This window comes from Hemitrygon akajei, chromosome 32 (assembly GCF_048418815.1).
Source record: "Hemitrygon akajei chromosome 32, sHemAka1.3, whole genome shotgun sequence".
In the NCBI taxonomy this organism is placed as follows: Eukaryota; Metazoa; Chordata; class Chondrichthyes; order Myliobatiformes; family Dasyatidae; genus Hemitrygon; species Hemitrygon akajei.
In genome coordinates, this window is record NC_133155.1 from 7,025,381 (window position 1) to 7,052,663 (window position 27,283).

General features: G+C 39.5%; 2 protein-coding genes across 3 annotated transcripts in view; both read right to left on the reverse strand.

The window, feature by feature from the left end:
* Positions 1 to 27,283, reverse strand: part of LOC140719717 (AT-rich interactive domain-containing protein 1A-like) — a 121,109-nt gene that overhangs the window by 53,134 nt on the left and 40,692 nt on the right. The window contains exons 3-4 of one of the 2 annotated variants that reach the window (XM_073034529.1): positions 23,584 to 23,697; positions 22,375 to 22,485 (exon numbers count right to left, since the gene is read on the reverse strand). In XM_073034529.1, coding sequence (XP_072890630.1) covers positions 22,375 to 22,485; positions 23,584 to 23,697 — 225 coding nt within the window. Of the gene's footprint in view, positions 1 to 22,374; positions 22,489 to 23,583; positions 23,698 to 27,283 lie in introns of both variants that reach the window. The other variant, XM_073034528.1, reaches the window with a different exon arrangement.
* gpn2 (GPN-loop GTPase 2) overlaps positions 1 to 27,283 on the reverse strand; it is a 189,367-nt gene that overhangs the window by 22 nt on the left and 162,062 nt on the right. The gene's annotated exons all lie outside the window — the stretch shown is intronic.

Here is a 27,283-nt window from a genome sequence, read left to right on the forward strand (position 1 = left end):
CTCAATTAACCATTTACCCACATTTTAAATTTGACTCTCAAATGAAATTTTATGTCCAGAAAACCCTACCCTCTGCGTATTACAATGTTTGGAAACTAGGGAGAGACAGATCTGCTGTTTCACTTGTGATCAAGCCAGATTATGCTGATAGTTCGTCAGCAGATCCATGAAAATTGACAAGCTGCAGAAGGTGCCCCAATATTTCTAAAGTCCTATAGTTACACAATTGACCTCTTGTACAGGCGGGGAAATCAGGAATATCCTTATACGAATACACTGCATTTACGTGGCAGTTCACTACACATAGGTTGGCTTATCATATTGAAAACCAAGCCGAATTAGAAACAATGTCACAGTCTTGGCAACCTTCTCTCCCTCCTGGTTCCAAAATATTGGTGAAGTGTCTGATCTTTCAGTGCACCTCTGGAGTCAAGATTAATTCCGGATCACCCAGAGTTACACTTCAGCCTTACCCCAGCCAGCATTTAAGCTAAATATAAGAGTTTTTCCTTTTAGTTAATATTAATAATTTTCATTAGTTACATTTTCAAAACAGCACTATTTCTTTTAAAATGTAGCAGTTGTTTAAGTCTTATTTTGACTGTCTTTAAATGCCTTTGGTAGTACACAACAGTTCAAGGTAGTTTACTGTCATTTCTACAGAGCACAAGTGTAAAGGGGAATGAAATGATTGTTATTCTGGCTCCGATGCAGAATTTAAAAACACAATGAGCATAAAGAACGCGATGAAAAAAAGCAAAAAGGTAGAAGAAACAACATGATTGAGGTCTCCTGCAATTATGAGGAGACCGTTTGGATACTTATTTAATAATGAGCTGATGATATGGTACAGGTCTCCCAGTGTGTCCTTGACATAGGGAGGGGATGTAGGCAGCAGTTATAAATTCAACCATAAGCTCCCTGAGAAGCATTCAGGCATTTAACTACATGATGTTCAATTGCCACAGAACAACGACTGCCGACTACAGAAGAGTACGTGCAACCCACGTCAACAGACACACGGAATCTGCCTCCCTCGATTTCCCCAACAGGGAGCTGTCATTCTGGAGAGCCAGGCACGTCGCCGGCCAGCCATGCTTAGGTAAAAAACTGAATGCAGCAATTTCTCATCTCCTCCTGTGTATTGTCTCAGTAAGACCATTCTCCAGCAAGCAAATGTTGTCCAGGTCACTGAAAAAGGCTCATGGCAGAATGGCCATCATATGGGACACTTCTGGTTCCATCACTCGAAGCCTGGTTGCCATCTGCAAACCTCTGGCTTAAGGGACGGACAGAGCAGTGAAGCCACAGGTACATTTGAAACCACATGATGGCAGAATTTTAGTCCTGCTGTAGGAATACAAACTGCAGGGAGAAAACTGAAGGCACGGACTGAATCAAACGTGATCTATTGGGAATGCTGGGACATGATGGGTGGCAGGGTGGAGTTGAGTCTTTACCAAAGGAGGTTTAAGGTGTTCCTTCCGTCCGCTAGGCTGCAGGTCACCCACGGGCAATGTGTAGCACCTGCTTAGCTCACCCACCGACCACCGATCATTTTCATATGAAGTCACGGTTGAATGAGCAGCCAGAGTATATCACAAGTCCTGGTTATACGACCACTGTCGCCAGGCGGACAATCTCTGAAGAGTAGTGATCATGGCTGCGGTCACCCACCTTGTACAGACACTGCCCAAAAGGCGGCAACAGAAAACCACTTGTGTAGAAAAACTTTGCTAAGAACAATCACTGTCATGGAAAGACGATGGTTGCCCACATCATACAACACAGCACATAACAAATGAAGCAAAGTGGATGTGAAAATGCAACCTGTCCACCAAGGCTTTGTTGCATCACATGAATCTCTACAGAAGGCTGCCATAAAGTAAACATAACAGATAGAAGACGATCAGGCCCAACCAGTCAGTACCAGCACTCAACCTCCACGAGTATTATTCAATCTTTCCTTGTCTAACCTTAAAGATTTCCCTTTCACTGCCTGAAGAGCAAGCCTACAGAAAAAGTACAGCAGAATGGGACCTTTATGCCCACCCAATCCATGTCAAAGATATGCAAGAGAAATCCCTGCCTTGTCCATTCTGAACACTTCCAAGTTGATTTTAAATACGTCCAGATGATACTCTCATGACCTCCTGTCCTATTAAGAGATGAGATACAAAGTGAACACTGTATTCACTGTATTCAGATGATTCAAAAGAGGCAAAATTATTAAGAATGCACTGCTGCTGACAGAGGATGCCCTGGAACAACTAAAGGCAGAATCAATTTAGTGAGGAAACAGTAAATGCAATTACACTAGAGGGTCTATTCCATTATTGCCAATCAGTGGGAAGGACACTGAGGGACAAATGTATAGGCACACTACAGAGGTGTGTTATCAGTGGGCCTATATTTGCTACCTTCCACTCAGTGGAATTTTGGAAGACAAGCATCTACACAGCTTCATCAGCACTTGGTTTTCAATCCCATCAATGTCTTCATTTTTTTTCTATAATTAATGCTACTTTTCTGAGCTCTACATTTACTTCAAACTCTTAACCCTGCGCAATTTAAGTATTTTTTTCATCTTCCAGGAAGACAGATGAAATATCTGTTAAATTTCTCTGCCACTTCTTTACTCCAAACATATGGATTCCTGCCTCAGCCAGTAAAGGATCCAATATTAACTTCTGTTCATCTTTTTCTTTTTGACCATCGATAGAAATTCATACAATTCATACAATCTTGCTAATCTACCCTTCCTTTGCCCACCAACACCCTGGCTCTATTTTGCAGAGCTCTTAAGCATTTTCCCAATCCTTGTATCTAATGCTCTTTACAGCTGTGTGCAACACCTGTGTCTTCACATTATTTTCAACAATTCCTATAGCCCATGCTTACACCATTTTTATTTCACTTGTAAACTATACCTTAAAGTTAGTCATCACACGATAGCCAGAGTTTGCATTATTCAGCTATAAACACTGGTTTCAGATTTAACTAAACCACCGACTCTTTTTGTAAAATTCTGTATTATGATCACTGTTCCTAAAGAGGTCTTAATTACCAGATCAATTAACTCTTTCACATCACACAATACTCAATTTAAAATAGCTTCTCGTTGGTTACTCAACATATTGATCTTGTAAACCATCTCATACACTCCAAAAATTCATTTCTCTGCTGTATTGCTAACTTGGTTTTCCCTACATCTAGATCAGGGGTTCCCAACCTGGGGTCTGTGTACCCCTCAGTTAATGGTAGGAGTTCATGGCATAAAAAAGATTGGGAACCCCTGACATAGATTCAAGTCATTTATGATCATTTTACACATGCTACACGCCTTATATTACAATTATGTTTGGAAGTCAATACACTTTTACATTTGAATGCACTGTTTCTAACAGATTTCTATTTTACACTATGTCCTCATTGTGCCCTTTCTCTTATAAATTTAAAGCCTCATCTACAGACCTCATGATTCAATTGGAAAGGACACGAGTCCCAGACAGACTCAGGTAAAGACTATCCCAGCCAAAAGCTCCTCCTTTCTCTCTAATTGATATAACATCCCACAAAACCCATGTTACCTACATCAATCTTCAGACCACACATTTGATTCTCTCATTTTATTTCACTCTGTCAAATAGGCTGTGATTTAAATAGTAATCCAAATGATCATTATTGTTTTTTTTTATTGATTCCTAACTCCTTCAATGGAAGCTTGTTCTTTATCCTATCAATGTCACTATCTCTCACAATCAGTTCTCCTTCACTCCACAACCATGACATATGCCCTTAACCTTGGCACAAGGCAGGCAACATTATGCCCAGGTTTTTTTTAAGTCTACACTCCTCGGTCCTTGAACTATACTTTTATCTACCAGTAATAGGATAGCTTGCAACCTTGCAGATAACACCCAATTTGGTGGTCTAGTGATGGGGAAGGTTGTCTAAGGTTACAAAATCAGGGATCAACTCAGGAAGTGGGCAGGTGAATTAGTGATGGAAATTCACTGACGTGTACAAAGCAGTGTAATTTGAGAAGCTAAACCAACCCTGATATATAGACGGGACCCTGGAGAATGCTACTGAACACTGAAGTCTTGAGGTACAACTAAATAGTTCCCTGAAAGTGTGACACAGTTAGACATATGAAAAAACATATGATTTTGGATATTACATTATAGCTGCACAAATTGTTGGTTAGCTCACACCTGGGAGTATTATATACAATCCTGTTCATCTCACAGCAAGAAGTAAGTGATTGCAAGAGGAGGTGCAAAAAGCATTTGCAGGAGTGTTGCCTGGTCTGGTGTACTCAAGTTATAGGGGAGATAGACAGGTAGAGACAGTGAGACAGGCTGAACAGAAACCCTATTGGTTCATACAATTATGGAAGACACAAGTAAGGCATACAATTTAGTCTTTTTCTCCTGGTAGGGCAGTTGAAAACTAGAGGCAGAGGTTTAAGGTGAGAGGAGAAAGATCAAAGGAGATCTGAGTTGCACATCTTTCCAGAGATTAGTGGATTTATGGAGAAAACTGCCAGAGTGATGGTAAGTGGAGAAAAAATTAAAAGAACGGTATGTTGCTGGGGAAAGTTTTATTATAAAAGACAGGGAAACTGAATCAGTGCAAATAGGCATCTTGCCCAAGCTTCACTACAGAAATTGTGGAAATTAAACTCGATTAAAGAAAACAATTTATTGATAATTTAGAAAAATGACATCTGATACACCCATATCTTCCAGGGAAGGAAATCTGTACCCTGTACTTGTCTGACTTACATGGACAACCAACAAAATGGCCCTACGAGCCACTCAGAAGCTTACATGAAAGCAAGCAAATGGAGACCTAGACAGAAGTAATTGCTCAAGAGCCTAGGACGTAGCCTACAAAGATTGAGCAACATGTAAAAGATGATGAACCTTTAAGCTATGATCTGAAATTCACTGCTCATAGTGGGCAAGGGGAACAGAATCAATCAGTGCCCTCAAATATAGGACAGGCACAAAACAGAACAGCTTGCAATTCCATGGGAAAGGAACTGAAGAAAGGGGATAACTGATTGACAGGAGCAGGAAACAAAAACAGGCTGAGTGATTGCCACCTATACCATAACAATTCTATCACCAGCTTTATTTTCCCAGCAGGTTAGAAAATAGTTATCTCTTAGGACAATTTATAGTGATTACTGAAAACAAAAAAAAAAACACACTGGAAGTAAAGTTTAATTATGTAATGATTTAAAGGAAATGTTTTTTGTAATAATTGAAGGACCAGGACATGCTCTCTTCTTGCTGCTGCCCTCAAGTAGGTGGTACAGGAGCCTCAGAACTCTCACCACCAGGTTCAGAAACAATTATTACCCCTCAACCATCAGGCTCTTGAGCCAAAGGGGATAACGTCACTCAAGTTCACTTGCCCCATCATTGAAATGCTCCCATAACCAATGGGCTCACTTTCAAGATTCTTCATCTCATGTTCTCAATATATATTGCTTATTTATTATTTATTTTTTCTTTTGTATTTGCATATTGGTTGTTTGTCTGTTAGGTGCAGTCTTTCATTGATTCTATTATGCTTCTTGGATTTACAGAGTATGCCCAGAAGGAAATGAATCTCAGGGTTGTGTATGGTGAAATATATGTACTTTAATACTAGGTTTACTTTGAACTTTGAATTGAATCATTTAACTTCAACATACCGATTCTATGAACTCCAATCATTTTTGCAACCCTTTTGCTTAAAGGGCAAAGGAAAAGGAATTTTTGAATTTTTAAAAGGCATTATTACATAGGTTCATTCAAAAGCAAGAAATAAAATGTTACTGGAGGTAGGCTGGAATGCAGGATGATTACAATCAGATTTATGCATGGTGGAATAGGTTTAAGGGGCTATGTCAGAGGTTTCCAACATTTTATGCGCCAAGGATCCCTACTATTAACTGAGGCGTCCATGGACCCCAGGTTGGGAAGTCCTGGGCTCTGAACTACTTCTGTTCCTAATTTGTTTATTTATTCCAAAAACCAGCAAAGCAATAGCAGCAAACAATGTCTAAAGTTAGTGGAAGGGTTATCAAAACACCTCAAAATGGATTTTAGGATAGACTTTTTAGCTTCAGAGGTAAAAAAAATTTCTTTATTCTTAATCAAGGGTGGCAAGGTGAAGATATGTCTCTACCAAAGCCTCCACTAGCCTGCAGGTCTCTCTCGGGCAAGGTGTAGCACCTGTTTAGCACCAGCCCCTCCACCCTCGAATCAGGCTCACATTAGGCTGGGGTCACTCGCCTTGTAAAGACACTACCCAGAAGGCAGCAATGGCAAACCACTTCTGTAGAAAAATAAGCCAAGAACAGTCATAGTCATGGAAAGACCATGACTGTCCACATCATACAAACACGCACATAACAAACTATCAATCAGGTCAATCACTGGCATTTTATATTGTAACAAAATCAACAGTGATGGGGAATTCAGAGTAGATTATAAAGCTTTATACTGTTTCAGGATTTAACCAACCAAAAATTTAGTTATCCCATTTTCTCACATACAAAACCAACCATTAGTAACGTGATAAAGGCAAATTTATTCAATGCGCACTTTGTTTAAAGAATAAACAAGGGCAAAAAAAAATTTCAGTGACACAAAGGAATTTGAAATGCATGTCAAACAACTAATAATAGGACTCAAAGCAGATAAATTAAGGACTTGATAGTGATAATTTTCCCAAATATTTACATTTAGGATCTGTACCTTTGAATGGTAAAGCTGCCTATTTCGAATGGGGAAGTTTAATCGAAAAAGCGGCAAGTTATCATCAGTAACTGAGTACATAGACAAGTGCCAGTTGATAAGAGCTCTTGAATAGATTTCAGTAAGCAATTTTTTCATGGATTTTATTTAAAAGAAGGCATCAACCCAGACATCTCACATTACACTAGGCACATGGAACTGGAATTAACTTTGTAATGTTGCTTGATAATTGGTGGGAAAGTGGCAAACAAACTGAAATAAAGGGTTTATTTCAGAAGGCAATTTCAGCAAGTAATGCTCCCCAGAGATCTCCACAGCAGTCTTAGTTGCTCCTCATATCTCTTGATGTATAAATAAAGGAATTGAGCATCGTGTATCCTAGTCAATTAGGAAAGAGGAAGTTAGCATAGGGCATAGATTATTCGAATGAATGGGCAAAGATAATGCTGAGTTTAGTGTAGGTCATCCACTTCGTATATGGGCAAAATTTTTAACAGCTGTGAAGGAGAAAGGGATTTTCCCCATTTTTAAAAAAAAGCTGTAAATTGCAGTAACAATCATCAGAAAGGCTAATGGATTGCTGTGCGGGCTGCAAAAACAAAGGCACTGTAATGTATCAAGTGTAGATGGCCTTTTTTAAAATCGTTGCATTCAGATCACAGCATTTGACTTCAGGTAAGATAAATTGGAAATTAGTATGACAGATTCTGGCACTTCAGTAAAGAGGATAAGGGGTTAAATTATTTGTGCATATTGCATAAAATGATTATAACATTTTGATCAGATGATTAATTGGAAATATACAAACATTATAATTATATACAATATATATGTCAAATATACATCATTAAACATTTTGAATAGGTAGAAATTTTCTAGTCCAAAACATGATCTTAAAATTAGAGTCAGCGTTTAAACAACTTTTGCCTTCAGTGTGCCAGAAACCCGGATTTCTCCCCCCAAAAGCTGTAACATCACATCTATTACTGGTCATGTGACTTCAAGAAGGAAGTGTAGATCCTGAAAGTGAATTAAAGGGTTAAGGTAAAAGGAACATTTAATGGCTCTGGGCCGGTACTTGTTGGGAGTTAGAAGAATAAGGATGGGCATCTCATTGAAACCCATCAAAAAGGCCTAAATAGAGTGGATGCAGAGAGTATGTTTCCAATAGGCCTAGATTTTTGGAGTTTGTTGATTAGAACTGAGGGGATGGCTGTGTTGAATGCTGAGCTGTCATCAATAAACAGAGCCTGACATAGGATTACTATTGTCCAGGTGATCCAAGGCCGACTAGAGAGCTAGTGAGATTGCATCCACTGTAGACCTATTGTGGGGATAGGCAAATTGCAGCAGGTCCAGGTCATTGCTTAAACATGAATTGATTCTAGCCATGACCAACCTCTCAAAGCAGATGTGAGTGCAACTGGGCGATATTTGTTGAAGCAGCTCACTTTCATTAAGATGAAAATTTAAGACTGAATGGAAACATCTTTGTTAGGCAAGGTATCAATGAAATTGAGCATCTGTTGATAATAGAGGTTTTTTTTAATTGATCTAAATGTCCAAAAAGGCAAATTATTTCTGTTCCTGTAAATCTTTAGAGCAAGGATTCCTAATCTGGGGTCCATGGACAGTTAATGGAAGAGGATTTTTTTAAAAATCATTCTGGGTGTAAAAGCAGGCTGTAGAATCAGGTGGAATTAAAAGATGGAGCCAAATCTATGAAGGGTTTAAAAGATCTTGTCTAGCACACATATTGCAATCAACAGACAGAGTGAAGTGTAATAACACATTCACAAGACAAAATCTTGGAACCATACTATGGAGATGGGTGACAGAATGCTGGGAAGTCCATGACAGGCCGCAATTTAAAATCCTGAGATTACAATGCAGTTTGAAAATATTACAACTGTTGAGTGAATCAGATTGAGTTTACTAATAGAAGACATGATAATGTAGTTAGATATGATATGACCAAAGGGAAAAAACAAACTTCATTTATTATTTAGCTTTATTTCAGGCAAAAACATTACTATAAATTTACAAAAGAAACACAAGAAAGTTTGCAAATGCTGGAAGTCCAAAGCAACACACACACACACACACACACACACACACACACACACACAGTGCTGGAGGAACTCAGCTGGTCAAACAGCATCTATGGAAGTGAATAGATGGTCAACATTTGGGCCGAGACCTCTCTTCAGGACTGAGAAGGAAGGGGGAAGATGCTTGAATAAAAAGGTGGGGTGGGGAGAGGAAGCTAACTGGAAGATGATGGGTAAAGCCAGGTGGATAGGAAACATCAAGGGCTGGAAATGAAGAAATCTGCTAAGAGAGGAGAGTGGACCAGAGGAGAAAGGAACAGAGGAGATGACCCAGGGAGAAGTGGTAGGCAGGTGAGAAGAGTGGGGAATAGACAAAGAGGAGAAATGTAGCTTATGCAATTGAGAAGAGAGGAATCTGCAAAGAAGTCATGGCCATATATGACATAAAACATTTGTAGAAGTTGGCCCTAATAAAATGAGGTGTATACTTACTCTAAATACCAGAAAGGGGTGATATGACCAAATATCCTTCCCCTGTTTCTTATGCAAACAAGAAAAACTAACTGCTCTAAAACACAAGAGTGAATCATTGATCCTCTCAAACAGATCAAACCTTTCAGGTCTACATGTGCCCAGTCATGCAGCCAAAGGAAAAAAAAAGTTTCCAAAAAGTGACAGTAGTTTGCATTCTAAATAAACTGCAGACACCAAGCAGTGAAACCCAGAATGCTTATGAAGGAAGTAAAATTTTGATCAACAAACAGAGTGAATATGAGAAAGCAGCTTTCAGTTGGATCACTCTATATCACAAATCTCTTGCTTCCTTCAGCAACTCTGCCACTCAGCTTTACACAACACAAAAAAGTATCTAGAATTGAGGGTATAGTTTACTTGCACTAACTGATGATTGATTAACAGCATTAACTCTCCTTAAATGGGAATATCAGTTAGTATTCTAGAATCAAAATTAACATTTTCTCCATGGAACTACATTGAAAGTGTGTAGGCACAAGCTCCATGCTCAGAACACATGGAAAGACCCTTTCAAAAGGTCCAAGTAACCATCTAAAAAGAGGAATATATCAATAATACTTCACTGAAAGTGGAAAGGAGAAGTGTGTCCTTTTGTAGAAAAGCAGCTACTAGTTCATTCACCTTCTCAACTTAAGAGCTGCAACATAAAACAAAACTGAGCTGTACAGAGGTACCAATTTAAAGAGATCCTAAAATGAATATATCACTATAATGAATATGGAACTAATATTTCAGAGATGCATGTAAATGCAAGAGCAATTAAAGACATCCATTTATGCAGACTGGTTGATATTTGGAATTCACTGCCAGAAGCAGTGAAGACAGATACAATCACTATGTTTTGAGACACAGCTAGAGAAGCATTTAAAGAGGCAAAGTATGAGGATACAGACAGTGCAGGAAATGGGAATTAATAGTCTAAATACATCACTGTGTCACTTGGGTATTTGATTTCCTAACCAACAGATGTCTGATAGTCAAGATGCACAACTACTCGTCCCTCCCCATCATCCTCAACACATGTTTCCCCCACCCCCAGGGCTATGGGCTGAGCTCATCGTTGTACTCTCTGTTCACACGCAACTGGACAGCCAAACACCCAAGCAATCGCCACGTCAAATTCACTGATGACAACAGTGGTGGGGGCTCATCACCCACAACGATGAGATGGCCTTCAGAGAGGAGGTGGAAGAGCTCAAGGCCGGTGCCAGGCAAATAACCTCTTCCTTAATGTCAACAAGACACACAACTTCAGGAGAACTCTTACATCAGCGGCACAGCAGTGGAAACTGCAAACAGTATCAAACTCCTGGGAGTGCACGTCTAACACAACCTCTCATTGATCCACAACACATCCTACACAATCAGGAAAAATACTTTGAGGAGGCTGAAGAGAGCTGGACTGAGTATGTCTATACTCTTGTCGCCCCCCCCCCCCACCCCCCGACAGATGTGGAGTAGAGACTATCCTAACAAGCTGCATCACAGTATGGGACGGAAACTGCACTGTAGCGGACAGGAAGGCTTTACAATGGATCGTCAAAGCTGTCCAACGCATCACTGGCACCAGCTTACCTGTCAACTACATACAGAAGGGCGCTAGCAAAGGGCCAGTAACATCACGAAGGATCCCACCCATCCTGCTCATGGAATGTTTGTCCCACTCCCATCAGGAGGAAGGCTGCGTAGCATCCACTCAAGGACCACCAGATTCAAAAACTTTATCAAGCAGTAATGCTGATCAACTCCTCCACTCACTAGCCCACCTCTACCACCACTGTCATTTCCTGTCAGTCACCTTACATACAGATACTCCTGTGCCTCATGTCACTTTATGTTCAGACAGTCAATATATACAAGTTATCTCCATATTCATAATTATTGTGTTTATTTTAATCACTATGTTTTACCTTATTGCTGCATCAAACTCAGTAACTATTTCATTCTCTCTTACACTATGTACAGGAAATGGCATTAAAACATCTTGAATCTCGAACAGGATCACTTCTCATGAAGCAGTGAATCATGTTTCCCAGCCTCACAGGCAAATGAACAGAAAATCTTGAAAGTGTATATATTGCTACATCAAATATACACACTGGATTTTCCCCATCTTTTTAAGGAAAATATTGGCACAATTTGTATTTTTAATACCAGCTAGCAGTTGTAGTTTGAGACATGTGCACTGAGGCTGTGTTCCCATGGCAGTAAAATGCTGACGGACCACATACATATTCTGCATTTTCAACAAGCATCGACTTGTTTGAGACACTTGCCACACAACAATGATATTCTACAAGTGAACAGTTACTGTTTACGAGGTCAAAAGTGAGACGATGATTACTATGAAGAGGTAATTAATGCTGTAGGAAGCCCAAAATATCCTCTATCACTTCCTTCCTTACCACCAACCATCCAGGGAGATGTTTGGTAAAGGCCAAATGGTTCTCCACTAATCAGGTTTCCCTAAGCGAGCATGTTTCCAGTTACTGGACTCTTCTGCCCCAAAATGAAGACCTTTTCTATATCAGCATTTTTTTTTTTTTTTTAAAAATGCATCTCTAACACAGATCATTTTATTGACCCTCTCCTCTCCAAATCAGAGTGTAAAAGCATTCCCCCCCCCTCACTTAGGAATTTTATTGAAAGTTTGACCTTCGAGGGTCCATTACAATTTAGTCTGTTGGGAATGGTGGAAATATTAGACCACAATTTAACATTTCCCATCCATGTATTCAATGTATTTCCAATCAATGTATTCTTGATCAGATTTCCGATTAATAGATTTGCAATCGGTGTATCCTTGGAATCTTCAACTGCCCAGAAACTTAAATAATTGATTCAAATTTCTGCCATAGGTTTAAAAATTCAGGAGAATTTAATAATTTTAGCAGATTTTGTTACAGCTAACAATTTGTTCAGGAACATATACTCAGCTCACCGAAGCCTAGAATTTTATAGACTAGAATAGGAACCAAAAAGACATTTAAAAAAAAACATGCAGAAAGCTATCATCCATCTATCTATCCCATCTCAGAGGGAATGTACCACTTGCCAAACAGAAGCAGGTTTCACACACTGAGCAGGGAAACTGGTGAAAGCAGAAGTCTACTCTTGATCGCGGAAGACAGCCCTGTTCACATAGCTGACTAAAGACAAAAGCAGATCTACAAATCACAAGCAAACTGTGAGCTAAAAAAATGTATAATCATGCCATTTGGATGAGGAACTACAAAATGACATGAAACTGCCCCTCCTCAAAAGGCAAGAGAAAGCTGCAGCAAGGGAGAATTCTTTGGCCATTACACTGATGCAAACAGCTGTATTCTATTTAATAGACGGCAATGACTGTCTCTTGCTCCCCTACTACCAAGGTTTGTTTTAGCTTTTTTTGTAGTGAACTATCTTTCACCACCATTCTTTGAAAGGGATACCAAATCTCCAGTACAGACTTAATTCCTCAGAAGATCATTAGCTTGAATTTATTTATTGACAACAAGCAAGGAACAGGCCCTTCCGGTGCTTCGGGTCGCGCCATCCAGCAATTCCCCCAATTTAATCCCAACCTAATCACAGGCAATTTACAATGACCAGTTAACCTACCAAACCATACCTCTTTGGAATATGGAAGGAAACCACAGCACCCGGAGGAAACCCACGCAGTCACAGGAGAACATACAAACTCCTTACAGGCAGCGTCGGGAACTGAACCCAAATTGTGCTAACCACTAAGCTACCATACCACCCCAATTATTGATACAGAATGTTATAAGAGCAACAGCCCACCAAATCACCAACCCCCAAACTTAACTGCACATGTGCAGAGTTATTAAGAAAATTCAAGTGAAATCTGGAATTGGAAGGCACAAGGTGGAACACGATGCAATGTGGAAGTAATTTGCATTTCACAGATTCACACTAGGTTTTTAAGAAAACATCAGAATTGAGAAACTAAATACCAAACTCGGTGTCACAGGATGCATGAGTTTACATAGCATAACAAACAGAACCCCAGTGCCCTGACACAGCATAACACATACAAACAGGAAGCAAACTTCTGAAGGGAGGCACAAGAATAGCAACAGGAAGCAGGCCCCCAACAATGAATATCAAAGCACAGCCAATGGTACGACAGCACCTAGCTCAGAAGTCATATTAGCAATCTGAAAAAAGTTAAAATGTGAACTCCAAAACATTCAAAACCTAACCATTGAAAAATTTGGCTCTCTTGTTTAGCCAGGCAGTGACTGTATTCATAATCTATTCCCAGGACTGGGGAAGTCCCTATTATAAATTTTGCTTTCATGTCCATTTAGTCACTTTCCTGTAAAATGTTGCAGTGCAAGACTCGGCTACCAAGATACAAGAAAGTGTACAAACCAACCGGATGTACATAAGGGCTCCACTCACCATGCAGACAACTGAATATGATCAATAAATGTCACTGTATACTAAACAGTAGCAAGGCCAAAACTACACAACCCAGTTCACTGAAATAGAGGTTATAGACAACAGACAGTAGGTGCAGGAGTAGGCCATTCAGCCCTTCTAGCCAGCACTGACATTCACTGTGATCATGGCTGATCATACATAATCAGTACCCCGTTCCTGCCCTCTCCCCATATCCCTTGACCCCGCTATCTATAAGAGCTCTATCTAACTCTCTCTTGAATGCATCCAGAGACTTGGCTTCCACTGCCTTCTGGGGCAGAGCATTCCACATATCCACCACTCTCTGGGTGAAAAAGTTTTTCTGCATCTCTGTTCTAAATGGCCTACCCCTTATTCTTAAACTGCGGCCTCTAGTTCTGGACTCACCCATCAGCGGGAACATGCTTCCTACCTCCAGCGTGTCCAATCCCTTAATAATCTTATATGTTTCAATCAGATCCCCTCTCATCCTTCTAAATTCCAGTGTATACAAGCTCAGTCACTCCAATCTTTCAACATATGAAAGTCCCGCCATTCCGGGAATTAACCTTGTGAACCTACGCTGCACTCCCTCAATAGCAAGAATGTCCTTCCTCAAATTTGGAGACCAAAACTCACACAATACTCCAGGTGAGTCTCACCAGGGCTTTGTACAGCTGCAGAAGGACCTCTTTACTCCTATACTCAATTCCACTTGTTATAAAGGCCAGCATGCCATTAGCTTTCTTCACTGCATGCTGTACCTGCATGCTTGCTTTCATTGACTGATGTACAAGAACACCTAGATCCCGTTGTACTTCCCCTTTTCCTAACTTGACTCCATTTAGATAGTAATCTGCCTTCCTGTTCTTGCCACCAAAGTGGATAACCTCACATTTATCCACATTAAACTGCATCTGCCATACATTTGCCCACTCACCCAACCTGTCCAAGTCACCCTGCATTCTCATAACATCCTCCTGACATTTTACACTGCCACCCAGCTTTGTGTCATCAGCAAATTTGCTGATGTTACTTTTAATCCTTTCATCTAAATCATTAATGCATATTGTAAACAGCTGCGGTCCCAGCACCAAACCTTGCGGTACCCCACTGGTTACAGCCTGCCATTCCGAAAGGGACCTGTTAATCAGTACTCTGTTTCCTGTCAGCCAGCCTATTTTCAATCCATGTCAGTACTCTGCCCCAATACCATGTGCCCTAATTTTGTCCACTAATCTCCTATGTGGGACTTTATCAAAAGCTTTCTGGAAGTCCAGGTACACTACATCCACTGGCTCTCCCTTGACCATTTTAATAGTTACATCTCAAAAAACTCCAGAAGATTAGTCAAGCATGATTTTCCCTTCATAAATCCATGCTGACTCAGACTGATCCTTCTACTGCTATCCAAATGTGTCGTAATTTCCTCTTTTATAATTGACTCCAGCATCTTTCCCACCACTGACGTCAGGCTAACCGGTCTATAATTCCCTGTTTTCTCTCTCCCTCCTTTCTTGAAAAGTGGCACAACATTAGCCACCCTCCAATCAGCAGGAACTGTTCCTGAATCTATAGAACATTGGAAAATGATTACCAATGCATCCACGATTTCTAGAGCCACCTCTTTAAGTACCCTGGGATGCAGACCATCAGGTCCCGGAGACTTATCAGCCTTCAGACTCAACAGTCTATCCAACACCGTTTCTTGCCTAATATAAATTTCCTTCAGTTCATCCTTTACCCTAGTTCTTTTGGCCACTATTACATCTGGGAGATGTTTGTGTCTTCCCTAGTGAAGACAGATCCAAAGTACCTGTTCAACTCATCTGCCATTTCCTTGTTCCCCATAATAAATTCACCCGTTTCTGTCTTCAATGGCCCAATTTTGGTCTTAACTGTTTTTTTGCTATTCACATACCTAAAGAAGCTTTTACTATCCTCCTTTATATTCTTGGCTAGTTTACCTTCGTACCTCATTTTTTCCTTGGCGTATTGTCTTTTTTGTTATCTTCTGTTGCTCTTTAAAAGCTTCCCAGTCCTCCAGTTTCCCACTCATCTTTGCTATGTTATACTTCTTCTCTTTTATTTTTATACTGCCCTTTACTTCCCTCGTCAGCCACGGCCACCCCTTACTCCCCTTAGGATCTTTCTTCCTCTTTGGAATGAACCGATCCTGCACCTTCTGCAGTATTCCCAGAAATACCTGCCATTTTTGTTCCACTGTCTTCCCTGCTAGGGTATTGTTCCATTGAACATTGGCCAGCTCCTCCCTCATAGCTCCATAGTTCCCTTTGTTCAACTGTAATACTGACACATCCGATTTTCCCTTCTCCTTCTCAAATTGTAGGTTAAAACATATCAAATTATGGTCACTACCTCCTAATGGTTCCTTTACCTCGAGGTCCCTGATCAAATCCGGTTCATTGCACAACACTAAATCTAGAATTGCCTTCTCCCTGGTAGGCTCCAGTACAAGCTGTTCTAAGAATCCATCTCGGAGGCACTCCACAAACTCCCTTTCTTGGGGTCCAGTACCATTCTGATTCTCCCAGTCTACCTGCATGTTGAAATCCCCCATGACAACTGTATCATTACCTTTGCGACATGCCAATTTTAACTCTTCATTCAACTTACACCCTACATCCAGACTGCTGTTTGGGGGCCTGTAGATAACTCCCATTAGGGTCTTTCTACCTTAGAATTTCTCAGTTCTATCCATACTGACTCTACATCCCCAGATTCTATGTCCCCCCCCTCGCAAGGGGGGTTAATTCTTCACCAACAGAGCCACCCCACCCCCTCTGCCAGTCAGTCTGTCCCTTCGATAAGATGTATATCCTTGAATATTCATTTCTCAGGCCCTGTCCGCTTGAAGCCATGTCTCAAGTTACTCCCACAACATCGTACTTGCCAATTTCCAACTGAGCCTCAAGCTCATCTACTTTATTCCTTATACTTCGTGTATTCATATATAATACTTTTTGTATTTGTATTTTGGTTAATGTATTTACATACCAGGACCACTTTTATATGTTTTTAACATTTAGCAAAATGTTAAAGCTCTTAGATAAAATAACAAAAGGTACATTTTAACAACCTTTTTCATACCATGGACCAATACAATTAAGGGTTCTGTGGACCCCAGGTTTGGAACCCTTGATTTTATCTGCAAATCACCTTTTCACTTCAGATCAATTCGCTAGACATCCTACACACCAAGATTTCTTTGCCTCTGATTTTACAAACAGGCATAGCATCACTGAACCCAGCAACTTAAGTCTCTTTGAAACACTCAAATCCAAAAATTACTAATCAAAATATAACTTAACTGTGTGATGGGAATACACTAAACTAAAAATACACCAGAAATCTCACAAACTCAAATTTAAATTTGCAAGCTTCCTTTCAATACAGTACAAGCATTTCCCAATTCCCTGCTGCTTCTATGTTCCAAACTGGGGAAAAGCTATTCAGGTGTGATTCGTTTTAGAAATGGAAGATGGCAAATGATTCTGGAAAAGTATGAAGGTCAAACTTGAAGGCAGAGTACAAGGTTAGTGGCAGGATTCTTAGCAGTGTGGAGAAAAAGGGATCTTGGAGTCCACAGCCATAGATCCTTCAAAGCTGCCATGTACACTGATAGAAAGAATAAGGAGGCGTATGGTGTGTAAAGGGAGTTCGAAAGCTGCAAGGCGATTAGACCACACTTGGGAGTATTATGTTCAGTTTTAGTCACTTTGTAGGAAGGATGTGGAGGTTTTGAAAGGATCCAGAATGCTACCTGAATTACAGAACGTTTCTTATGAGGAAACGATGAGAAAGTTGGGTCTTTTCTATTTAGAGCAAAGGGTGAGAGGCGACTTGACGGAGGTGCATAAAATGATATAAAGCATTGATAGTTTTCCCAGGGCATCAACAAGTAATACAAGAGAACATATTTTTAAGGTGATTGGAGGAAAGTATGAGGTGACAGAGGCAGATGCATTAGGGACATTTAATAGGTTACTAGATAGGCATATAGATGAAAGAAAAATAGAGGTCTACGTGGGAGGGATGAGGATGGCTGATCTTGGAGTAGATTAAAAGGTCTGCGCAGCATTGTGGGCCAAAGGACCTGCACTGTACTGTTCTATAATTGTGATCCAACATCAAGTACAGAATTTAAACATTGACTGGCAAATCAATTAATTTCTTTCTGGAACTATACAAAGACAGAATTGCTGGGAACCTCTACCAAACCAAGTCCCAAAGACCACAAAACCAATTCCTGCTGCCAAGGGTAGAGAATGGAAAGCAGATTAGATAGTTCCAGCATATGATGTGAAAATATCACTTTTGCAATGAACACTACAGTTAGCAAAGAACAGTGAAATCCAGCAACTTTCTGATGAACCTCGCTTATTTCACGCCAGAATATTCATGGTACACTTCAACCCTATTGCTCAACTACAAAATGCATTCTTATCTGTCAATATTGTTGTATTAATAATATTTTGTGTGCTGTAGGTGATATATGAACTGTGTTTTGCACTTTGGCCTGATTGAGACATTTAGCTGTATGGTTGAACGACAACAAACTTGAACTAAATTAAGTCAGAATTTATTCAACCTAAGTGTTATTTTATAAATTATTAAAATACTGGCAATTGGCTCTGATATACAATTTTACTTTGAAATGACATTTATCTCCTACAACACCAATCCTCCATTATCCAGCTAGATGAAAGTAACCTTAACTAATATCATAGCCTTATCAGTAAATCCTACAAAAGGTACTGGATCCGACCTAGTACATCAGGAGTCAAACACTCCCAGCCATTCAGCACATCTACTTGAAATGTTGCCGTAGAAAAGCAGAATCCATCAAAGATCCTCACCACCCAATCCATGCTCTTTTCTCACTGTTGCTATCAAGTAGAAGGTACAAGAGCCTCAGGACTCACACCACCTGGTTCAAGAGCAGTTACTACCCTTCACCCACCAGGCTCTTGAACAAAAGGGGATAACTGCAAACATACAAGAACTTCTTTAATCTTGGTACTTCATGCTCGTTATTTATTGTTACTTGTTCATTATCTGCATTTGCAGTTTACAGTTCCTGATGTTTACAGATCCTGTTCACAGTTACCGTTCTATAGATTTGCTAAGAATGCCTGCAGAGAAAAGAATCTCAGGGTTGTATGTGGTGACATATATCCACGTTATTTTCATGATCTGAAAACAAAGAGAAGTGTCACTGACCGAAACAATTCAAAAAATTTTCAAACCTCGGTATCTTATCCAAACCATCTCTCACACAACCCTACTACCCTTTCACTGAACCACTGACAAAGTAAAATCACATCATTTGCATCAACATGGATGCCAAACAGGTAGTGTGCTAACCAGAGCAATCAATTTACTTGATCTCTCTCTTAACAGTTGACTAAGCAGATGTCCACGATGCTTAAAAATTATCACCACAAAGTCTTTATGCAGAAAAAGTCCAGACTTCCAATGTGTTTCATGACTCTACAATTGTGCTAAATGGGATCGATTTCACCAGAGCTCTAAAGCAGGAGTGCATGCTTTAGAGAGGGGGGGAAAAAAGTTAAAAATGACCTGAAAGGACAGGTTTTTCCACATGGAGGGTGGAGAGTACATGGAAGGAGCTGCCAGAGGCAGATGTACTTTTATTTAGTAGCCATATGAACAGATGCATGGAGAGGTAAGGTAGAGGGATATGGGCCAAATGCACACAAACAGGACTAGCTCAGATTGGCACCTTAGCCACAGAACAATTTGTCCAAAAGGGACAGTTTCTGTGCTGTACAACTGAGTCATTTTAGACATTAGTATACCTTCAGGTCATACAAAACTAATTTCATACATGTGGCAAACACGAGGAAATCTGCAGATGCTGGAAATTCAAACAACACACACAAAATGCTGGTGGAACACAGCAGGCCAGGCAGCATCTATAAGGAGAAGTACTGTTGATGTTTCGGGCCAAGACCCTTCGTCAGGACTAGATGAATATGCTGCCTGGCCTGCTGTATTCCACCAGCATTTTGTGTGTTTTGTTTCATACATGTGGGCTGTGATTCCCATTAAATTATGTTTTTTTTTAAAATAGTTTACAATAATTATACTTTCTCCCCCATTTACAATATTTCAAGCCTCTACCTTAATCTCATTCTAATTTTGCGGCCTGTGGTGCTTGAAAAATATATATTTTTAAAATGTTTGAGGCCCAAGTTCTGGTATCTCTTAAAGATCTAGTCAAACAAATGACAAATAATTTAAAATAAAAGGCAGCAACCAAAAAAAAAATTGCAAGTTTCCCAATGCCATGAAAACAATATAAAAGGCAAGATGTGATAAGATTAAGACTCTCAAACAAGATATAGATTGTGAGAACATGAAAATATCTTAATGTAACATAGTATCAGGTCATGCACTTCAGTAAAGTTAATCAAAAAACTGTTTATCTAAATGGAAAGGGATTGCAATCCAGGTGTTCTGCATAAATCACACAAAGTTAGCATGCAAGTGCAGCAAGAAGTTAAAGTAAATATCAGACAGACCCTTATTACAAAAAGTTTGGAGTTTGAAAATAGGGAGGTTATACAGAGCATTGGCACGGCAACTCCTAGAGTACTGCACGTAATTTTGGTCCTCTTTCCTAACAAAGAAGAGAGTAGCATTGACAGTATCCCATAAAAGATACACTAGGCTAATTACTGGACTGAGTGGTTTGATAGTTCATAAGGCTGAACAGATTGGGTCGGTAATCTTTGGAGTTTAGAAGAGTGAGTGGTGAATTTATTGTAACACAAGATCCTAAGGGGCATAATAAGGTAAATATTGAGATAATGGGAGAGTCTCAAGCAAAATTAGATAGCTTTAAGATAATGGACAGTCATTTAGAATTAAGATATTTAAAAAGTCCTTCTTGCAGAGTAGTGAATCATCTCCCCCAAATTCCACGAGGCTCACGTATTAGAAGTATGCAGAAACAGATAAATTTTGAAAGGTCAGGGGATCAGGGACCGAGAACACAGTTATGGACTGGGGTAGATAAAGTATGACCATATTGAATGCCATGTCAACCTACTCCCATTCCTATTTTATGCTCTTGCAACTAATCCAATAGATTAGCCCAAACCCACATTCTGTATGACTAGGTTGAACAAAGGCTTCAGGTATGTGCAAAGACCATTACCTATACATTTTAAGCTTCAGGTTACAAACCATTCTGCTGCAGAAACATATTGCCATTCCTATCATAACTAGACCAAATTATGGAACCCTTGCACTAATAACATTGAGGGAGTAAGTTCAAACGACTCAACATCACCTTCTAGAGCAATCATAACAAGTGATAAACAATGGCCTTTTGGAATCAGATCCCAAAAAATTTTGTTTTTCCAATGATCAATTCTAAAACTTCTACATCACTCATTTTCTTCTGTAATTATTCATTCATTGAAAGACAAGTAGAATGACAAGTATGCTATACAACTGACCAAAATTCAAAAACATACTTTTTTGGATTAAAACACTCATTTCCAGATTAGTAATATCAGATGAACACCTACCAATCATGAAGGTCTCCTGGGTCAGGAAAAGAACTTCCTCCAACTACACACTCATCCATCACCAAGGCCAAATAAGGCCTAATCATTCTAACTTCTTCATCACCAATCTGCCCATCTCCACCTTCATAATGTTGACTGCTCAAGGTCCATTCCCTTCACACCACTAAACTCCTTTAATTTTGATTGGATCTCCTCTTGGTTCTCTCTCTCTGGATAACATGGTGAATAACAATCACCTTTATTCATTATTCATTTGCCTGGTCATCATTATAAGCACCATATGAACTGGAAATCCAGGCACCAAGCCTCGATACCACAATTATAAGCAAATTTAAAGTAACTTGTACAAAGTTGCATCATCTCCATATAAAGCTTTATGGTCCTCCCACTTTTAAAGATTCAATTATAGTGACCAAGTTGCATGTTTCTTCCGACCTTTTGCCTGTTTAGTATTGCATCTGATTGCCAAGCCATAATACACGACAACTGAGCAAAATCATAAGGCTTAAATTACACACATAATGACATTATAACATTGCAAAAACAGTTGTAAAGTGTAAAAAGATCATTGGGGACCCGAGTTACCCCCAACCACAATCTATTCCAGCTGCTACCATGCGAGAAACTGTAGTGCATTATAAAAGCCAGGACCAACAGGCTCCAGGACAGCTTTTTCCACCAGGCCATCAGACTGATTAACTCACGCTGATTTGAGTGTATTTCACTGACTGTTATAAATTACTATGATTGCACATTGCAATTACATAACATAAAGGTTGTTACTTTTCATGTATGTAAAAGGTGTAAGAAATAAAGTCAATTCAATTCAACTGCTGTATTCCAAACATATACAGTGGTCCTTTACAGTAAGTTTTAGCTTTAAGAGGACATAAGGAAACTGGACAAAGACAAAGCAGCAGCATCATACCTACCCTTCCCAAAAAAAGCAGAATATTATTCCAGCGGTGATCCAGTAAATCACCTGGCAGCTATTGAATATCCCTGCAGGTGTAAGATCGGGACTAGAAGAGCACTCACCGGCAGGCTAGATGGACGCCCCTGCTGCATGAGGGTCAGCTCCTCCTGGTTGGGTTTGTTGGAAGTTAACCCTTGTGGAGCCTGAGTGGCAAATGCTTCCTGAGACAAATCCTGCTGTGGTACAAAGGCAGAAAATGTGTAAGTGTAGGAATGTTATTGAAAATACAATTACTCAATGACCAGAACTGCCTCAATGTGATCTTATAAATCAGTCTATTTAACTCCACCATGAATGGTCCCAAGCCTCACCGTGAAAGGAAGGTTGGGGTCAAGAGCTAGCAAACCAATCCCTTAAAAACCCAGCAGTACAGAAACTCCAACAGAAGCTCCAAAGATCATGTCCCTGAAGGGGGAAGGATACAGCAAGAAAATGAGCTACAACTGGGAAAACTCAAAAGACTGGCCCAGGACAGGGGACTCTGACAAGCTGCTGTCAGTAGCCTATGCCCTAAGTAGGGGTGATGGGCTTAAAAAGAAATAATCAATTGATTGTTAAAGATAAATTGTTTCACTGCTTTCTCAACTAATAGCTAACTTTGCAATATGTAATAAAACTTCTCATTTGCAATTTTGCATGCTTGGTTTGTGATTGAAACTCAAAGGTCCTGAACTTCACAGCTAAATTGCAACTGTAGCTGAATGTTCATATAAAGAGTTTCTATGATTGGTATGCCAGAATTGATATCAAGAGAAGCCTGCATGTGTGAATACCACAAATGCAGAATTTTGGTCAACTGAGACAAGCCTCCCTACAAATTGTCCACCAGCAGACTCAGTTCAAGTAAAAACTAGAAAAGTTGAAAATTGTGAGATAATATCCAGGTATCCACAGCAAATTGAGGGAACAGAAAAACCACGAAACACCGTGCATGAAGATTTTTTTTCTTCTGCAGATACTATGAAACATTGCTCTTGAACAACTGGTTTTTTCCACTCAGCATATCTCAACATAACTAACTACATTGCTGAAGCAGAGCAGGCATTTGATTAGACACCAGTAAAGGCACATCCTTTATGGGTCTGTCAATTTAACAACTGACAAAGGACACTGATGTCACAACTGAGCCCATTATAAAACAAAGTTGCTGGAGCTTCAAGCCCACATCAATGTCTCCTGGACATCATAGTGCAGGACTAAGTGGCAGTATAGTATCAGCTGTGCACAATGAAAAACAATGTCTCTACTTCAAAGACTTATTCAAATCATACCTGCTGTAGTGGGAACCGTTGCTGTTGAGGGTACGAAGGCTGTTGCTGGTTGTAGTATGGTGTCTGGCCCTGCTGACAGTAACTGCCTGCACTCTGCTGGCTGTAAGGAGGCACCTGTACAGACAGAATGTACACTGAACAGTGATTTCCAAAGTTCACAAGTAGAAAATGAACAAAATATAAAACAAATTTCAGTAGATTTTCAGAATACAAATGGATATTAATTCAAGGAACAGAAACATTAAAAAAACATTTCCCTTCAGAATTTGGCAAAGTGCTGCTCTGACCCGAATACTGAGAATGGAAAGCACAGATCAGCAAGCACAGCGCAATAGAACTATCTGCTTTTAAATTCTGTATTGCAAGCCACTCAACATACCTTAATATTATAAAACACTATTATTCACAACAGAACAATCATTACTTTGAACTGTGAAACACATAGCTTTAGCATTTTGTAGGTCTTTTGCTGAAAATGCAACTTGAGGAAAATGGACGTCAGGAAATCACTATGGACCCAACCTGATGTCCGTGCACACAATATTCTCCACCCTACTTTCATTATCTGACTATGTAGTTAGTGAAACTGCATTTATCTAGATTTTATTTTTACAGCTTTGAGGACATTAAATGTGTGCAGAGTAGATTTTCTTAATTATAGAATCTGGGTTTCTTTTAATCATTACAGCTTACACGTGCATGTCTTAATGCAGTTGACCACAGAGCAAACAGCTTCCGAACAAGTGGTAGAAAATGAATGTTGTAAATATAGACCTTGAATGACCCATTAAACTGCAGAATTACTATGCAATGGAACTCAGGGACAAAGTCCAACAGAATTATTTAATGTCATTCCTGAACAGACATTTGGAGAATGGTGAACATAGCCAGAATTCAAATCAGGCAAACATCCAGTCCCAGAGTACAGGGGCAATAGTAGATCCTCAGCATAATGTGGTGACTAGTTTTTGAATCTAGTGTTTCTCCCCCACAAATATCTCTTCAGTCTTTCATCTACATTTGGATACACATCCAATCTCAGTAGGTGGGTTAAGACTGCAAGCTGCTGTATTGCCCATGAACTTTTTATGCAATCACATTCGTAGAATACAGCTTCTGTAGCGGCATCTTGTTGGAGGAACGCAAACCATCCACCATCCTTAAATTTTGTATTTTTCTTTCCTTACATTTTCAAAATAAGCAATGGTTTCTGTATCATTCATAGTCTATGCAAAACGATTCTGCACTTCACCTTGAAAAGAAATTTCTTCTGACCATATCTCAATCTATTAAAATTGGCAATTTTGCAAAGTTTTAAATGACCTCAAGTTATCAAGAAATTTTTGAGAAACAATTTCTAAATTCTAAAATCTATCCTGATGCTTCTCCAATGTTTATCATTCACTACTTTATTACTTTAAACAGTGTTGTTTCCTATTTATGAAACCAACATTCAAACAGTGTTGTTTCCTATTTATGAAACCAACATTCACAACCTTTAAGATTTATCAGAAACTATTCCTATCAACAGATAGCAGCGTGTTTGGATGCAGGGGCTTCTACGGAACCAACCAAATGTGTTACTTTTTTTAAACATACTTGTTACTTGCTTTGCTATGCCTTCTGCTTGATCTTTTTGTTGTTTGTATCATGGAAACTGTTAGAGCCTGTGACACAGTTTGGAACTCGATCAAGGGATCTAACACGATGTGTGTCCGAAGAACTGCCTCCTGGAGATTTGGGGGGGGAAGGGGAAATGAGAACACAAGTTGACAGAAAAGACCAGTGATGAGGCATGGGGTCATAAATGATTCCATGTCAAAGCAGTGAAAAAGACTGAAGCATCAAGGTGAATGCAGAAGGGGGGGTGGGGGGGGGGGGGGGGCAACGATCACTACCAGCAGAGATGGTCAGCATCAGATCGGTGCCTTCCGACCAGGGTCAGCAGAAGGCAAGCCATATTGTGCACAATTGAAAATTGTTGCAACATTCACAGACTCATGGTCTTGGACTATATACATGATTTCTGTGTTACTATAATTTACTGCTATCTCACATGCACTATATGTACCTTGTGCTGTGTATGACTGTTGGTACTGTGTTTTGCACCTTGGCTCCGTAGTAATGCTGTTTCATTTGGCTGTATTCATAGGTATTTGTGCATGGTTGAATGACAAACTTGAATTAAGATAACTGGGCTGTTGTATACTACTTGCTGTCTTCCTTTTTGAATGAAGGAAATACATCAGTTAATTTCCAATTTAATGGAACCTCAAATTTAGAGAAATATGGAAAATTAAAGCTACATTAATAACCAACCCAGCTGTTAAGAACACCTAACAAAATCCCATCAGAACCCTAAAATTTGTAATTTGTTTTGATCCAGCTGAGTATTTCCAACATTGTATTTTTATTTCAGTTTTACAACATCTGCTGCATATTTGCTTTGGCTTTTGATCACATGCAGTTTTGTTAAGAGTCAATTTTTTAAAAGAAAAGTGGATAACTATTTTAAAACAGCATTAAAGCTGCAGACCGACAAGACTCCAAGTCCTGATTGGGTTTCAGAGTATTTTTCTGGTTGGTGTTCCAGAGATATTAAAGAAACAAGGTGAAGTAACTGTTCACCAGTGGAAGAGACTGGAAAATTAATAATGAATATGAGAGACACTTTGGGCCAGATGCAGAATGACTAGAATTACCATTTAGTCAGATAGGAGACTAATGGAGTTTTACTGCATTTGGATTTCCAGAAGGCATTCAATATGATGCTAAATAAAAAAAGATCACTGCACAAGAATGACAGTGTTTGGGTTGGATCGAAGAGTTACTGACTAACAGAAAAGAGTAGGGATAAGATGGTCATTTGGATCCACCACAATAAGATTCTAGTAATCCCCATTTGGAAATTCTAATAGCTTGGCAACTGATCAATTGAATGGACAATTGGGAAGATTAGGGTTAAACCGGACAATTGTAGAAGTGCTGAATTTGAGACTTGGGGGTCATATGCTCCACCAGGGTATAGGGGTATCATGTTTTTAAAATGATCCACATACACTGGATCAGAACAAGTTGTATGGAGTACACAAACTGCTGCAAAGGAATATGGATAGGTCAAGTGGGCAAGTTAGCAGCATGGAATATAAGGATTTTCACTGCAGTGGGGTAAATGGAAAATCAAATTATGATTAAATGTAGTACTATGGGAATTAGTGATGAGGGTACATGAAACACAAGGGTTGTTGCAGTGAAGTAGTGGGAAGAATGTACTGCAAGCAGATTTTAAAAATCAGGTGAGTTTTGTTATTTTACAAGACACTGGTGAATCGGCACATGTATACAGTTTGGCCTCCAAATTTAAGGAAAAATAAACTTGTGTTAAGAAGATTGCATAGAAGGTTCATTATCTGATAACTGGGATGAAGGTTCCTAGGATAAATAACTGCCTAAACCTTTGGAATTTAGAGTGAGAGAAGATCTTACAGAAACATACACAGAGGGCTACCAATGATTGTGTTCTAAATTACAAGATGTTCCACCACCACCTACTGAAGAGTCACTGCCCAGACATTGAATTCATGGATCTTCAATGCGTTAAGCTGACAAGTTTCAGAAGACCATAAAGTGAGGGGGAAGAGTGATAGCCAAATTGATACTGTTGCACAGGACTGGAACTTTACCCAATGCCAAAGTTTCA